At 40.8% G+C, this 17,973-nt stretch overlaps 1 protein-coding gene across 1 annotated transcript; it reads left to right on the top strand.

Annotated features, from left to right (window-relative positions):
* The first annotated feature begins 159 nt into the window (after positions 1–159).
* gng4 (G protein subunit gamma 4) lies at positions 160–16,531 on the top strand. Its single transcript, XM_080449136.1, has 3 exons — positions 160–504; positions 3,918–4,023; positions 14,163–16,531. The coding sequence occupies exons 2-3, from the start codon at positions 3,925–3,927 to the stop codon at positions 14,289–14,291; spliced, it is 228 nt and encodes a 75-aa protein (XP_080305262.1). The 5' UTR covers positions 160–504; positions 3,918–3,924; the 3' UTR covers positions 14,292–16,531.
* Positions 16,532–17,973: the final 1,442 nt, after the last annotated feature.

Genomic DNA, 17,973 nt, shown 5'->3' with positions numbered 1-17,973 from the left:
TCGTGACATAATAAAAAATTGTTCCGCGACCCAAAGATGGGTCCCGTCCCACAGGTTGAGAACCCACTGCTTCTACTGTATAGTAGCGCCTGTATTTGCTGCTCAGCTCCCGGTCTTGTGATCGAGCGGTTCCTGCCCCACATATCCCACCGTCATAGAGAGAGGTTCCCCCCATAGAGCTGCTGCATGCGTAATATCATCATCCTCTCAGTCATTTGGATTGATTCATCCCGAACGGAATAATATGCGTAAAGAACGCACCATACCTTCTGGGGCGATCAGACACGGCAGAGCAGCAGCACGCGGTTGAAAAAAACGAATGAAAACCCACGTCTGTATATTATATACTGCCTATAATCATCCGATCTGATCTGTACAATAGCGGGGTTTCTCTTATCATTCTCCCGTTTTGACAGATCGTTGTGACAGATCTCTTTGTTGGGTGGAGTCACTCGGTCTAACCCGGAATCCTCACCATTGGAAACCTTGGGACGCACATTTCAGGTAAGGTGGCGTGTAGCCAACATCTACGTCTTTTGCTTAAAATGGCTATTTTTACATGATCAAATAATTGTGTATTATTTAGGCTAAAGCAAAAAATATCATTCAGCCTTCGTTTGATCACCTATAGGTGATCAAACGAAGGCTGGCAAGATATTGTTTTGCTTTAATACACAATTATTTGATCATGTAAAAAGAGCCATTTTTATGCAAAAGACGTGTTGAACTCTGATGTTGGGTGTTGCTGCTTTCTGTTCTTTATTAACACTCAAGGGCCGCAGATCGCAAGGAGTATGTCTGGAATTAAATCCTTAGATTACATGATGATGCCTATTATTCAGCATATATGACCGTTAGATTTGGGTAACAGTGCACGTTATGGACATTATATACTGCTCGATAACAGCCTTACAGGCTGAGGATGAAGTGAAAGTGGGCCTGGTGGTAGTTTTTACTATACGGAGATGTGATCAAACGTTGTATACTGGCTTTATTTATAGCTCTTAAGGGTTTTATTTGCAGAAGGAAGCTTCTCACCGCCCACCAGCCTTTGCATATAGCATCCGTAATGGGTTTATCATTTGAATGCAGCTTAATGCCGATGCAATAAACATCGTTGCAATACCGGTGATTAATTGATGCAAGTGTAGCCTATTTATATGATACCCTAACGAAATGTGTTTCATTATGCATTTAACACATTTTGGGTGATTTTCGTTTTTATTATTGATTATTGGTGAGGGGTGGGGGCCTATGATAAAGGCTGGAGTTGCTTGCTCCAGTGGCCTATACCACCGTTCCAAGATCTGCCAGCCCCATCATATTATGTGTTTATTTTCAGATCTGAATTAGGATTAGCCTACACCCACCTGTCATTTTCAAACGGAGAGTTCCAGACAGTTGCCAGATCTTGGAACTGTCTGGAACTCTCATAATATGTGTTTATTTTCAGATATGAATTAGGATTCTTTATAGCCTATCCACCTGTCATTTTTTTCAAACTGATAGAGATCATTTCTCTCCCCCTGAGAATTTCTCTGTAGGCCTGGTTCAAAATTGGACAATTTACTGTGAGTGAGGTCAATGAGCATATATAGGGCCCAGGCTATGACACGAGAAATCATGCAGGGTTTAGCTCTTGCATGGATAGTTTGAATAGCCAGAACCAGCTGGGTGCAATGCAATGGATAAGACAAAAACACCTGTGTACTGTTAAGCTTTATAAGAAAGTGGTCTACAATGTGGCAGGTCCTGATCGAGGATGTGATTCTCAGTGGTTCCCAAAAGTGGCGTCCAGGGTTCCTTGCAGGGATTCAAAATGGACCCTTACAGGTCTGTTACCCTGCAGAGTGTACAAATGGACCATACACTCACAGTTATGGGGGTCTTCCTTGAATTAACCACTGTGATAGTCCTATAATATTCCCACTTTGTGGAGTGTATGTGTAGTCCATGGCAACATACTTAAAGGTAGGGTAAGTGATATTTTTTGGTTAAAACAAAAAGTATTTTGTTAAAAGGTTAAAATACTATATTATGATAGTAATCATTGCTATAGAGTGTTTGTTCAGTAACAGATGTCTCCCTGTCTCCAGCTCTTTAATAAACAGAAAATACATTTTTCGGTAGGTGTCAAAATCTCAGCCAATCAGGAGAAAGTACCCATTTTTAAGCTTAATTTGTATAGTGTTCCAGTTAAAATTTTGCATGCTCATTTCTTAGTGTCATCACTTCCAATTTCACTTGTTTAATCTATATCCTGATTGAGTTCTCTGTCCTGGTTGGATAAAATTGGAAATGAAACAAACTACAAAAAAAAAAAACTACAAAATACATTTTCTGTTTTATAAAGAGCTGGAGAGACATGGAGACTCTTTATATGGACAGGACACTCTATAGTAACGATCACTATCAGAACATAGACCCATTTTGCAATTATTTGAATAATTGCAAATCACTTACCCTACCTTTAAGGTTGTGGTGGAAATTGGAGGTGAGCAAGACAGTCTCCCTTTTCTTGAAAACCACTGTTGAGGTAGCCTGGCATTGGCCAGACTGATAACGTGGATTCACTCACACGTTCCTCCTCCACGAACGTGTGAGTGAATCCACGTTATCAGTCTGGCCAATGCCAGGCTACTGTTGAGGTGCCTTTAATTTCCACAGTAAAATCCTCAATGTTGATTTAACACAGATAGTTAAAAGAATAACCCAAATGGACACATCTTTTAACACTGACAGTTAGTACATAACCCCTTGTGGAACTATTCACTGACCACAAACAAACACTGTGATTATACTTGGCAGCAACCAGGTGTTGGTATGACAGTAACACTCCCTCCTCCACACTGTTGCTGTGAGTAAAAATGAACGAATGGGCCAACTTGCCTGCTTGCATTAATGCTTGAACAAGCACACATTAATATTAACTTTAGATTCTTAATTGAAAGATGTCCATAGGCATTGAGCAGTGAGCATCATTCTGTTAGATTAATAAGTGCTTATAGCTGCTTTAAAAGCGGGTCTCACAGTCAGAGAGAGCACAGTGGAACCTAAATGGTTGTGGCATGGAATGGAATGGCTCCTTCAAGGAGGATGGAACCCCAGCCTGGGGGGCTGCTGGTGCTTTATGGGCCCTAATGCAGTGGTTCTCAACCTTTACTGGACCAGGGCCCTAATGCAGTGGTTCTCAACCTTTACTGGATCAGGGCCCAAAAGCTTTGGCAGCCCACCCGTCTTACCCCTGACACGGCTGCCGTGTTAAGTGGTAAGACGGGCGAGCCCCGTGCATTTTCAGAGCATGTTGTGATCAATCAATCGATTGTGTTTCGACTTGGATCAATGGAACTAATGTAGTGTACAAGTTCCTATTTTTCTGTATCACAATGAAAACTTCAAGGTTTTAAAGAAGGAAAAAAAAACATCTATGACATGTTTTTACATTTTTTTTATATTAAAGGGATAGTTCACCCAGAAATATATATATTTTTCTATTGATTAGTCACCCCATGGAGACTGTTTTTGTTGCATTCCTAAGCCAATAATTTGATGACCAGTGGACCGGTAGGCAGCGGTTCCGGTAGGAGACACAAAGGAGACTCTTTGTGTCTCCTACCGGAACCGCTGCCGGTCATCAAATTATTGGCTTAGGAATGCGACAAAAACAAAAAAATATCCATGAATTCAAGTCTCCATGGGATGACTAATCAATAGAACAAAAGTCATTTTGGGGGTGAACTATCCCTTTAATGTTATATTATCATTATCTTTATTAAAATCAATTATTTGGGGGGGCCCACTTGCAATATCCTCACGGCCCACCAGTGAGCCCCGGCCCACAGGTTGAGAACCAGTGTGACCTAACGTGACCTCCATTGGCTTCATGTGTGCTTTTGTGCTTTACATTCAAATGACAGGAGCAGCATGAAGGACGCCGTCACTAACAACAGCACAGCCAGCATCTCCCAGGCCAGGAAAGCAGTAGAGCAGCTGAAAATGGAGGCCTGCATGGATAGAATAAAGGTACTTGACTTTATATCTTGTTGCTCTCAGCTGCTCTCTCGTTTTTTCATTATAATTTTTGAAACGTTTGAAAATTGAAATTTTCACTGTTTTTCTTTATTTATTTGGGGCTTTTTATGCCTTTAATATATATAGGAAAGTAGTCTGACCGTAAATGGGGAGAAAGATGGGGAGTGACACGCGTCTGGAACCTGTGACGCCCTGTCAGGCTACATTGTAGCATAATGTGCCTGGACCGCTACACCAGCAGTCCAGGCCTTTCATTGCTTTTGTGCTACAATCTTTATTGTATGATGAAGCATTGATTTATTTATGAAATATGGAGATACAAGGTATCTGCCCCGACCACGACGATCTACACTGTAAAATCCGGAGTGTTCATTTAACTCTGAGAGTGTAGGACTGTAACCAAATGGACCCTTTGGGGGGGTTTAATGTATTGTACAATCTGTCTTCAGAGGTTATGGATAAATTAACACTGAGGATTTTACTGTGCACTGTACCTGAATGTGTGTGAGCGTGCGTGTGCGTGCCGTGCGTATGTGTGTGAGTGTGTAGTGTACGCGCATATCATTCTTCAATGTCACTAGCAATCAAACACTCCATGTCACTCCATGTTTTAGATGACCTGTCTTGTGTCTGCATTGTGTCCAGCGGTACAATCAGTATGGTTGCTGAACAGTTTTAAGTCGAAACTGAATCATGTAGCATCCTAAATGACATTAGCCTGTCTCTTATGAGCCTTCAGTAGGTATCTAGAACAGGGTTAATCAGTATGTATGCATACATAGTAAATTACTATCCAAGACCGGACAGGGAGGCCCACGCCATTATTATACTATACAGTATCACTATGTCTTGTTTAAGTTTGTCTTCTATGTCTTCTTTATATTTGTGTTATTTATCTAGATTGTAGATCGACCAGAATTTAAATTGTATTAGTATCTGAAAGTTACAGAGTATTTTTTTTATACCATCAGCAAGCTAACGCTAAATGGTAAATGGTGCATTTAAATATAGCACCTTTTATCCAAAGCGCTTTACGATGTGCATTACATTCAGCAAATTCTCACACTGACGGCGGAAGCAGCCATGTAAGGCATGTAAGGCACCAACCTGCTCATTGGGAGTAGTCATGGGTTCAGTGTCTTGCTCAAGAAGACTTCGACACTAAGCCAGGGGGAGCCAGGGATCAGGGACCGGAAACCTTCCATTTCCCCAGAGGCTGCACGCTCTACCTCCAAAACCACTACCACCTCAAGTTCTACCCATTAGAAGTCAGTTTAACCCATTCAATGCGGGAACGCATCTACAAATGTCTTCTAAATCCTAACAGTTTTCTGAAAACCGTATGTTGCTGGTTCTCAAACTTTTTCATGTCAAGGACCCCCAAAAAAAGGATATGTATTTGGTCACGGGCCCCCATCTCAAAATATTTTGTTCCAGGAACCCCCAGAAGCAAAGATTTGAGTTACAAATGTTCGCTTTAAAAATATTTATTCAAATATTTGCACACATTTTCATGATTTTTCAAAAATAGCCAAAGTATAAAATAATGGCTATACAGTAGCTAAAATCTGAAATGACACAGATGCGTTCCCAGATTGAATGGGTTAACTTGAACCAATTTAGGTACCAGAGGTCATCAGATTGTCAAGGCCATCGGCATTGGGGTACTACTCAGAAAGTGTAACAGACACAACAGTCAGACAGAGACCACAACTCAGATCTTAAAGTATGAGAGATTTTTAAGTATCCGGATACTGGAGCCAAACGTAGATGTTTGAAATGGAACACTCTCTCTGACTCCCAGAACAACATACGTACGTTCACAGTTTATATGCCCAATGCAACAGAACACACCAGTAACAGGAACAGACAAGAATTAACAATGATCCCTTTGACCTACAGTAAGTGTCATCTGATAATAACGGCTCTGAGAGAGAACAGACCAGACCAAGTCAGGTCAGATCTTAACTCTACAGCTGTGCCACAGCTTTGCTGGTCCGTACAAGCAGTGCATTCCTTGCCCTCGAGACCAGGCGTGTAGGCGGGATTAACATTTAGGGTGGGCAAAATGTCGGGCGCTACGGCACATGCACACGCACACGCTCGTGCATACACGCGAATGTGACCGATCACCGATTTAAATAACCAATATGTAGGCCTATTTATTAATCCACAATATATATATATCAAATGTTGTTCTATTTGCTTGCATAATGGGTACACTTTAGTGTTGTCATATACATTTACCTTGCAGACATCACCTCTGTAATTTCATTCATGAATCCATTATCCAAACGTTCTCTTTTGGACTGCTTCAGGACATCTGACAGTAGCCTAATACACCTACAGTACTTAACAGGTCACACAATGGACCATTGATATGCATCCAGCCAGGATCATTCATTCCCATGTTAATTCACGCTGTTTGACACTCGGCACGAGTCGGCAGCTTTTGTAAGTGTTGGTAAAAGGGGCGATTGGTCGTTTTTGATTGATACACGACGGGCAGCCATTAGAGGTCAGCCAATGTATCTATTGCTGTCGGAGGAGCAGATTTTTTTTCCCCCACCTCTGTCTTTCAGCAGCTAGGCGGGGCAAGAGCTCAATTGGCGGGGCCACTGCCCGAGTTGCCCAGCGGTGACTACGCTTCTGCTCAAGACGAGATGTAGATCTCACAAAGCTTTCCACAACTGCTTGTAGAGGGAGGATTATTTTTGTATACTTGAGTTAATTTAAATGTTCAGAATTCTTCGACAAGATGTGCAATGTAATGACAGTGGTTGTGCAGAAGTTACAAAGATGGGCTTGTGACCAAAGGGTTACTAGTTCATATTGCTGAGAAAAAATATACATTTATTTGCTGGGAAAATGAATGCTCTTCCTTCACTCAATGATTGCCATGGCTGGGCCTCTGTGCAAAACACTCAACTCCAAATTGTTCCATTGCAGCTACTAAATCCCCAATAGAAGACTACGGTAGTTGTTTTGGACAACACCTCATGCTGTGTGCTTGTGAAGCAGAGTAAGCCTGTAAAAGAGTGTGCTCATCAAACCCTTGGAGAAAACCTAAATAATAAATGAATAAATACAATCTTGAAAAGCAGAAGTCACTATTCATTTAATATGTTATACATTCAAATATTTGTTAACACAATATCAAGTGCCAACACAAGCAATACGGCCACTGTTTAATACATCACAAAATGCAAAACCTGTCATTTTGTCTGATTGCTAACAGTGTGAAAGATAGCATTCCCAACCTCGCTAGCTATCATACAGGGCCAATTCATTATGTTACCCTGCTCTGTTTGCCTTCAGTGCTGTGACAGTCACGACATGTCTGTCAGACTCTGTCTCATGCATTTGAAAAGGCAACAGAAACCGAAGATGGTGTGTTAGTTTGGATCCACCAGTAAGAATAGCTTCTCTTGCACTATTTCTGCTGACTGGGATATGAGAGTGTATTTGTATTCCACAATTTAGCAGCCTAGGTCTGCTGTGCATGTGCGCGTGCGTGCGTGCGTGCGTGCGCGCGTGTGTGTGTTTTGTATGCGGTCTGTCGTGTGTTCCGTTCATGCGTGTTTTCTGTATACTTCAGAAATCTGTATCGTGGCTCTAAATCATCTGCTGTACGCTCCTGCATCATACAGTATGTATGTATGTATGTACAGTATGTATGTATGTGTATCTTTGTATGTATGTCTATGTATGTTATTGTCATATTACAAGTATGTTATTGTCAAATTCCAATTTTTTAGGTGCAAAAGAGTGGGTGAAATCCTTGTGTGCAAGCTTCCCACGAATTTCAGTTACATTTTAAATTAGAGTAAGAGTAAAAAATATCAATTATCAAAACAAATGTTAAATATACTGTACATATAGTGAGCAATAAAGGCAGAGTTCCTCAGTCTATTGTGCAAGTAAAAAATATACCAAATAGCAGCAGATATCTAATACTCATAAAATGTATGGGAAGGGGTGTGTCTCTACAGTCATAGTGATAGTACCAGTGTAATGGGAGCTTTTATGACTGACATGGCAACAGGGCTCAGTGCCTATTCAGCAGCCTGATGGTCTGGCTGTAGAAACGGTCCCTAGTCTGTTTGTCTGCATTTGATACTGCGGTATCGCTTGCCTGACGGTATAAAAACTGAATATATGTATAGTAGGTAGATAGATAGATAGATATGTATAAATACTGTACAGATATCTATGCATATGTTTAGTTTCAGTGCATTGCATACTGTCTGTTTTGGACTATTGCGTTTGATGACCCAGCAGAGGTCAATCATGACATACCATGTGGAATCATCTATCGCAAATTGTCTTCAGATCTGACCTGCATGCTACAGTGCACAAGCCTCTAAGATTGAAATGCAGTTAGTCCACACCCAGACTATAACAAATACAAATGCCAAAGTTACTTAGCAGGTCAGCATTTCCTGACAGGCATCAAGATGAAGGTGGTTAACCTTGAAAAAAGAAAAACAAAACAAAAAACATATACCCTGAGCCATACCTGCCAGACACAGCTGCAGTATGCTGTAGTGTGTATTTGTATCTACTGCGCACTGCTGGGAGATTCCTAGTATCAATCTTAAGCTTATTTTATGCCTAGTTCATATAGTGGGATGGTGTCGCTTGCCAAAAAGAACTGATCTGCAAGATAACAATGCGTCTGTTAGCTTGTATTTCCCATTTTTTAACAAGCGACGCCCTCGTGCAATGAGTATGAATGAATCCTTACGCCGTAGGTACAGTATGAGAGCAAAGGTGGGGCTACCGCGGAGACATTGCAGGCTACAGCGGCAGTCGATTTTCCGAGGGAAGGGGTGCTGAATGGTGACTGGAGTGTCACACTGAGAAAGACAAGAGCTCTTGGTACTGATAGAGTGGAGGTACTGTAGGTGGGAGGGATATTGCTCCGCTCCTGGCCATAACTCTCTCTGACTCTGTGTGTGTGTGTGTGTGTGTGTGTGTGCGTGTGCGTGTGTGTGTGTACGTACGCGCGCATGTCTCTCTCTCTTTCTTACTGTGTGTGTGTGTCTCTCTCCCTGCCTTTCTGTCTCTCTTTGAATCCCATCTCTCTTTCTCAAAAAGACAATTGGCCTGCGTCAGACATTTTCCTCTGCCCGCTATCATTTGTCTTCCACCCGTGTTGGATCATTGTCAATTGTCTGAGATTGTCTAGGATTTGCAGTTTTTTTCCTGCAGCAGTCAGTATATATTCTTGGGAGTGGCAGTGATATTAGGGTGGTCTGAAGGTATTTGGTTTGAAGTCCCTTGAAAGTCTAGGTGGGGAAATTGAAGAACCAGCTAACTACAGTATGTCGTGTCCCCGGTTCCCTTGCTTAACAGCTGTGTTGAAGTTCCCAGTTGCAAGTCCTATACCACTGTTACGATATCCAATGTCAGAAAGCTGGATGTGTGATGTTAGGCAGCATGCTGGAACAAAGGTAAAAAGAATATATTGATTATTTATTGATTATTATAATTACGCAACATGCCTTTATTGACAGGACAGTAGGTTGACAGGAACTGGGTTGACAGAGATTGGGGGTGACACGCATCAAAGGCCATCGGAATCGGGACTCGAACCCGCGACACACTGTCAGGCTACATTGAGCCTAGGTGCCTGGACCGCTACGCCAGCGGTCCAGGCCGCAACATGCTATTTATGGTTGCATCAATGGGGTCAGTTACCTCACCCTTTAATGCCTCTAAAATGGTTACTCATTCATGTATTTTCAGTCTCACTGGCTCAATCAATACGGGGCTTCACTGGAAGACTCCCTTCAATAACCATTACACTGACATACGGTGTTCCCAAAAGCCATTAACCCATTAAGACCGGGAACGCATTCTGTGTCATTTTAGATTGTATCTATAACCATTATTTTATACTTTGGCTATTCAAAAATGGCAGATATACAAGCTCATAGCACGGCACCGAGTTGAATAATCGTGGGACATTTGTGCAAATCTTTGAATATATTTTTTAAAGCTAACATTTGTAACTCAAAGCTTTGCTTCTGGGGGTCCCTGGAACAACATATTTTGAGATGGGGGTCCGCGGCCAACATATCCTTTTGGGGGCCCTTGACATGAAAAGTTTTTTTTTTTTTATGTTAGATTTAGAACACATTAGAATCCCCAGAAGCGAAGATTTGAGTTAGAAATGTTCGCTTTAAAAAGATTTGCACAAATGTTCACGATTTTTCCAAAAATAGCAGATCTACAAGCTCATAGCGCTGCACTCGGTGCCGCGCTATGAGCTTGTATATCTGCTATTTTTTAAATAGCCCAAATAAATCTAAAATGACACAGATGCGTTCCCGGATTCAATGGGTTAACTACACAACACATTCCCTCCGTATCAAATGAACCTATTTGATATCATTCTGTGCGTTCTCTCAGACAGCGAAGGAGTGGCCCCCCCCTTGAACTGCTTCCATGCACAGCCTACTATTTGTGCAGCCAGAGGGGTGGTTTCATCATTTGATAGGATATGCTGCTCATGTGCTGGGGAGTGATTGCCTCTGGGCCCCCGAAGCTGTTCTCTCAGCATTATACGCCGCGCTGGATGCTTGCCACACTCTTATCATCCCTACTCAGCACAACAAAAGGTTGTGTACATGGAAACCCTCCTCTCTACTAAGTAGATCGAAAAGGTGATTATTCCCAACTTCAAATCGAGGTTAGGGGAGTGCCCAGTGGTGGAAAAAGTACTCAAATTCTTTACTTAAGTAGAAGTACCAATACTGCAATATAAAAATACTCTGTTACAAGTGAAAATCCAAAATTAAAAATGTACTTGAGTAAAAGTACAAAAGTATTGGCATCAAAATGTAGTTAAAGTACCAAAAGTAAAAGTACTAAATATTTGAAAATAGCCGATCTACAAGCTCACAACGCGTCGCGATGCGACGCGTTGTGAGCTTGTAGATCTGCTATTTTCAAATGTCCTATGTATAAAATAGGGCTGAAGTGGTTAATGTATGTTTCATTATATCATAGTTTATATCTGAAAAGTAACTAGTAACTAAAGTTTTCAAATAATTGTAGTGGAGTAAAAGTACAATATTTGCCTCTGAGATGTAGTGGAGTAAAAGTATTGGAAATTGGAAATACTCAAGTAAAGTACAAATACCTCAAAATTGTACTTACGTACAGTACTTGAGTAAATGTACTTAGTTACTTTCCACCACTGAGTGCCAGTACAACAATGTCCTCTGATTTAGTCTGTTTTTAGTCTACTTGACACAATCACTCTTCCTATACACATATATTATTTTCTTTCTCTTCTCTATGTTGTCACCCGATGCTCCCACAAGCAAATAAAAAAGGCAGGGGGCCAGCACCAGTTAACCAACCTGGCATCCCTGTTTTGGGCAGGTCATTATAGGCGACAATTGTAAGGTCAATGATTTCCTAAATAGTGAAAATAGCAGATCTACAAACCCATTGCCCCGCAACACGTTCTGAGCATGTGGATCGGCAATGTTTGCTATGCGTCGCACGACAAAGTACATAACTTAAGTGGTTAAGAGGGCAGAGGAGGAAGCTGGCTCCCTCGGCCCGATTCTCTAAATTTAATTAAGAGATCTGACGAGGGGAAGAGACAAGAGCAGTCTCTGTGTGGCTGATGGAGGGATCACCATATTCTCATTAATTGCTCAATCAGCCAAAGGAATGTGGATCTGTGCTAATTAGAAGGCCTCTCCTTCCATCATGGGGCTGCACAGTAATTACAGCCGGTCTGGTCCTAATGACACACCATGCACTACTACTTTACTCCTGTGGAGTCCTCACTTCCCTTTCTACACACACGCTGACTACATTTACATGCACTTAATAATCTAATTGTTGTCCTTACTTTTACTATGAATCCAATTAAGCTGTTTTTGTTGTGTAACAAGAGAGGGTGTTGCTATTATGTCTTGTTTGCATACAGTCTTGCAATGCCCCGATTATTGATTGAATATGCGTCCTGCTCTATAGATGGGTTTCCTGTTTGTAAACATGAGAGGATGATGCGCGCGCAGTGGCGGGATGAGCCTGTAGAGGGCGCTATTACCCGCAGCAGCTCTGGCCATTGTACATTCAGAAAATAAATGGTCTTCACCAGGTTTAATGAAAGTAGATTAAATGATGCAGTTTGTAATATCTTCTTTACTCAATAAAAATGATTTGTCGAAAGTTGGATCTGTTTGTATATAATAGCAGCATTATGCCTATTATGCCTATAATAGCAGCATTATGCCTATCTAAATCCCGAAAATAACGAGAGAGTGAATGGCGCTTCCGGTTCGTTCTCCCCCGCGCATGCGCAGATTGCGCACTCTGCTCTGTGATGACGTCGCGCGGAAACCCATCTATTGGGCACAGCATCAGTTATATCCTTTCTAGGATTTAATTTGGCTGCTATTTCAATTTTGGAGACCTTTTATGCAGTTATGAAGGATGAATTATACATATTTCTGGCTTGAAAGCAATCAGTTTGGTATTTTGTGACACTTCCGTTGGACATGCTTACTTATGTACAGTATGTACACCACTTAATGATTTGTTTGTAAATGCAAACAAACCTTCCAGTAATTATCCAACCAATATTTCAGTGCTAAACTTGCTGTATTATAGAATGTGAAACCTATTCTGATGAGGTGTTTATTATACAGTGTTCAAATAAATGTAGGATTTAAGTTGAATATATTCACGTGTTATTATAGTTGTGCGTGCGCACGAGCACACACACACACACACACACACACACACACACACACACACACACACACACACACACTCACACTCACACTCACACTCACTCACACACACATTCTCCGTAGCGCTGAGTGTTACAACAATCCCAACACTCAAGAATGTTTTGCAAGTCCTTTCAAACATGACAAAGTGATAAAAGCAACTTGCCAATGAAACATTCGCATGTCCAAATGTGTGAAGAGACATGCACAGTGAAATCCTAAGTGTTGATTAACTCTACAGAGAAACACATTTATACACACTTAAACGTTCAATCAACATGTATATACTGTACATTGTTGACCGGTGTCTTTTTTTCCATCTATACCAAATCCCTTTGCCGAAAACACATGATCTACAACCGTTGTGGGCTTTTAGATCGGCTGTTGTTCGCCCCGGAATAGGGACGCTAGGATTCATGCGGTTAATGGGGCTTTATTCTTTTGAGAGAAAACCAGTGGGTGAAAAGAACAAGCAGGCTGGACATCAGATGGGCTATGCCACCGCACGCATCCCTGAACTCTGGTGTTTCCACGGACACAGCTGCTCCCCTCCATAACCTCCCCCAGTTCAGACCACAGGGGAAACCCACAGGGCAGAGAGCCACATTGAAATATGTGTGTTTATCACATGTCTCCCCCCTTCTCCGCTCCATCCATTAGCTCTCAGTTACTGCCCGCACAGAGCACAAAACACTGATGTTGGCCTACAAAGCAACCAAAGGTATGGCACCCCCATATCTTCAAAGCCTGATCCAACCCTACAAACCCTCCCACTCACTCAGATCAGCTAACACAGGGACTATGTCAGAAGCTTCCCTAAAACATCCGGCACCGCACTCCACAAATCCCAGACTCTTCTCCCCTCTGGCTCCCAAACTGTGGAACTAACTCCCCATTGCGGTTAGAACTGCAGACTCACTCCCAATTTTACCCCGTATTCTGAAGAGTGAAGACTCACCTCTTCAAACTCCACCTTAGCCCGTAGCACTTGCCCTAGCCTTGACGACCATGCAGTCTTATGCAAAGGTTACAATGTAATTTAGATAGCTTGTTATTTAGACAGATGCCAGGTTCATTTGTTGACCTGTCATCCTATAGTTTGTTGTGCAATGTACATATTATTAACTTTTTTGATATTATAATGTTTTAGACTGATGATAGGTTCTTGGTTTACCTATAATTACCTAGATTACTGAGGCACTACACTGTCTCTATGCATTTGATGTATCACCTTGTGTTTACCTTGCTTACTGTAAGTCGCTCTCGATCAAGAGCGTCTGCTAAATGCCTAAATTGTAAATTGTGAAATCCGGTATCCTTAGAGAATGGAGCCTGATCATCAATCTCCTCACCTTACTCTTAACGCAGGTATCCAAAGCGGCTGCAGACCTGATGGCGTACTGTGATGCCCACACACGCGAGGACCCTCTGATCGTACCCGTCCCCGCCTCGGAGAACCCCTTCCGAGAGAAGAAGTTCTTCTGCAACATCCTCTGATGACCTGCTGGTCAAGAAGTGCAGGATCAGGCACGCCGTTGCCTGGCTTCTCTCGTCTTCACCACACCTGACGCTACTGGCCAATGGGCGTTGAGTTAGATGTTGCCAGGTGGACACTGTTGTTGGTCAGCTTCTGTCCTGGTGGCTGAAGGTTTCGGGGGAGTCTAGCTACCAAACTGGCAACCCATTGAGTGTGTCATGTCTTGTTAAATAGGTTTGTTATTGCTTTGTTATTAGAGAACAGCCTTGCTCAGTGCTTAATGAGATAAGAGATGTTTTTGTTTTGTATTGTTTTTTCCTTTTTCTTTCATCGTGCTAGAGTTAACATGCCTCAGGAAACAGTAATCTGCCCAATCTTTTATAGTTTTAAAGATTTCCCCTCCCCTCCCTTTATCTAAAGAAAATAGTGTTAATATTTAACGTCACTCTCACATTTTACCGTGTGCTTTATGTTGTTCCTTATTATTATTATGAACTAGTAGTTCTGTCTATTCTTAGCAGAACTTGTTATTGGTATGATAGAAACTTCATTTGTCTGTTGAACTTTTAATCTAAACCCTGTATGATTTAATTTGCTGTTCTATTTTAATTTGGTTCTAAATTCATCTAAAAATATTATCCATGCTGCACTTCAGTTGGGCAAATAGTATCCATGCTGCACTTCAGTTGGGCAAACATTCAAATTATAAATGAGGGTAAATAATAGTCTCTGGAAGGCAGCGTTACCTCACATCATAAAGTATTTCAGTGAATGCAAACAGAGAGAGAGAGATGATGGCCACATACAAAAGTATGTTCTACTTATTGAAGCAACCATTGATTGAGCAGCAAGCTGCACTCTTCAGGGTTATCAACCGTGCACAACCCTCAAGTCGATTCTTACTGTGCCCCCCCCCCCCCCACTCTAATTTGTGTATTCATTTTGATATGGCACTACTGCCGTTCGTCCACAACAATCCACATGCTAGATCAACAAATAATTTGAGGTGTCGGATCGATATCTTGTTCTTCCCCTCCCATATCCTCTAACGCCGTAGTTTGTTTTCTGGGTATGTTTCCTGAGCCTGATTCTTTTTGCCTGTCCTAGAGTGAATGGCAAGGCCTTTGACCATAATGCCAAACCGGAGGCCTGCATGTTTCTCTGCTCCTCGCTGACAGCCCCCGTCTGTGCTCATGAGGCCGTCGGTCTTTAAGCCTGATTCTATACTTCGTCATGCGAAGGTGTTGCATGCTGGAAATAGCTGGTCTACAAGCTCGCGCTTTGAGCTTGTAGATCGGCTATTCTAACGCGACACCTTCAAAGGAGAGTGTATAAATTAAGCATTAGAGTGTACAGTATGTTACAGTGCCAACTCCTGTGAGAACAGTGTATTCTTTACACTGGCATCCCGCAGCCTTTTTGTTTGTTTGAAAAGAGAAAAGAAAAAAAAGAGAAAAAGAACAGAAAAAAGCACACTCAAATATTTCCTTTAAAATCGTAGTTGAATAGCATTTGCTAATTTTTACAATGAATTGTTATGATCATAAATAATAGTTATTACCAGTAGTTATATTGAATATTCGTTGCACAGCACTGACCACTACATGACGTGTAGTGCTACTTAAGCTTGTATGATACTTAGGAAGAAGAAGAAGAAAAAAACCCATTTATAAATCATGCAATTATTGATACTATGATCTATCTTGAGTATTTTTTAAAACAATGACAAGGGTCGGTTTACATGTTATGATCCCTTCTGTGGTTCAGGTTCTCTGCATCATAAAAGTTTTTGATTTCTGTAACAGTTAAGAAGAAACAAACATCTCCTGGTACTTGAATAGCCATCTCATTAGGAATCATGCTCCTTTCCTACCGTGACAGTGACACCGAGACAAGATATTGGATTCTGCTCAACCTGTTTTCAGGTCAATAATTGTGTCTTTATTTCCTGTCTTAAAAAAACTAAAAAAAAAACTAAAGGAAAAAAAAATACAACAACCTGAGACTGACCTCAGGACCCACACTGACCTCATCTCGAAGATGGTGCCAAATCTCAAACAAGAAATATGAAGTTCATGGCTAGAGATGAATATTGCATGGATTTATTTCTATCTGTAACAGAGTGAACTGAGAGAAGTATTATGATATGAAATATTGCCTCTTTGTAGTCTCCCGGGTGCTATCCTGCACATAATTCTCATTGGGGTCCAGATATGTTGACCTGTGCAGCTGTATTGATGAATGATTAATATTAACTCTTTTTTTTGCCGGGGGAAGGGGGGGGGGGGATTTCAATAGCAGGCTTTGTCAACCCTTTGATGGATCAAACAAATTAAAGGAAACAGCAACCCAAAACGTGTTATGTCTATTTCTGTGACATTGCACCAGCATGCCTCTCTCACCATGATAACACAGAGGCTTTGTTTTGTACAGTAGAGACCTCTTGTGGTTAAACTGATTGGGGAATCCAGATGGACACCCACACACAGTTTGCGTCACGTGGTATTAATTATTTAGAAACTCAAATGTATAGTAAAGGTCTGCACTGTCTTCCAGCGGTGTAAAGTAACTAAGTACATTTACTCAAGTACTGTACTTAAGTACACTTTTCAGGTATTATTTACTTTACTGGAGTATTTCCAAATTTCAATATTTTTTTTACTTCTACTCCACTACATCTCAGAGGCAAATATTGTACTTTTTATTCCACTACAATTATTTGAAAACTTGAGTTATAGTTACTTTGTAGATTTTGATTCTTATTACAAAACATATATTAACCACATCAGCTCTCTATATATTTCGGCTATTACACGCTCACAATGCATCGCAACGTGTCGCATTGTGAGCTTGTAGATCTGCTATTTTCAAAAGTTTTTTATACATTTTATGCATTTGAAAACTTGTGAAATGGGACATTCTGCATATTGAGTAGCTACTTTTTACTTTTGGTACTTTGAGTACATTTTGATACTAATACTTTTGTACTTTTACTCAAGTAAATTTTTTATTCCAGACTTTCTACATTGCTATAAAAAAAGAAATACTGGATAATACAGTGTATATTGGCAAATATAATCGGATATGCCCATTCCATATGGATATATATCATAGGATTCTTCCTCTTAAATTATTTATTGTCTACCATTATAAAATTGTACATTGTGCATATTGTGTTCATCTATCATTTTACTCCATGCAATGATCTGCATTCAAATGCCATGTGGTCTCTGTGTGTGTGTGTGTGTGTGTGTGTGTGTGTGTGTGTGTGTGTGTGTGTGTGTGTGTGTGTGTGTGTATATATATATATATATACAGACATATATATATATTTAATATATATATATGTCTGTATATATATATATACACAGACATCATGTCTGTGTATCAAGACATCAAGACATCATATATATATATATATATATATATATATATATATATATATATATAGAGAGCGTGCCAAAAATCCTGAAGGGGGCGTCAACAAGTGTCTTTTGGTAGCTGCGGACATCTTTGAGGGGTAAAAAACAGGTTGACTTAACATTGTCCAATGCCACGCCCAATGCCTCGCCCCCGCAGCCTGATTTGCCCCTTCTGCTGGTGACGACACGTTGGCACGCTTAATATATATATATATATATATATATATATATATATATATATATATATATATATATATATATATATATATATATACACACA

The sequence above is a fragment of the Gymnoscopelus braueri genome (assembly GCF_963280865.1).
Source record: "Gymnoscopelus braueri genome assembly, chromosome: 14".
Taxonomy (NCBI): domain Eukaryota; kingdom Metazoa; phylum Chordata; class Actinopteri; order Myctophiformes; family Myctophidae; genus Gymnoscopelus; species Gymnoscopelus braueri.
The sequence above is the reverse complement of the archived record's forward strand: the minus strand, read 5'-3'. Positions and strand labels throughout refer to the sequence as shown.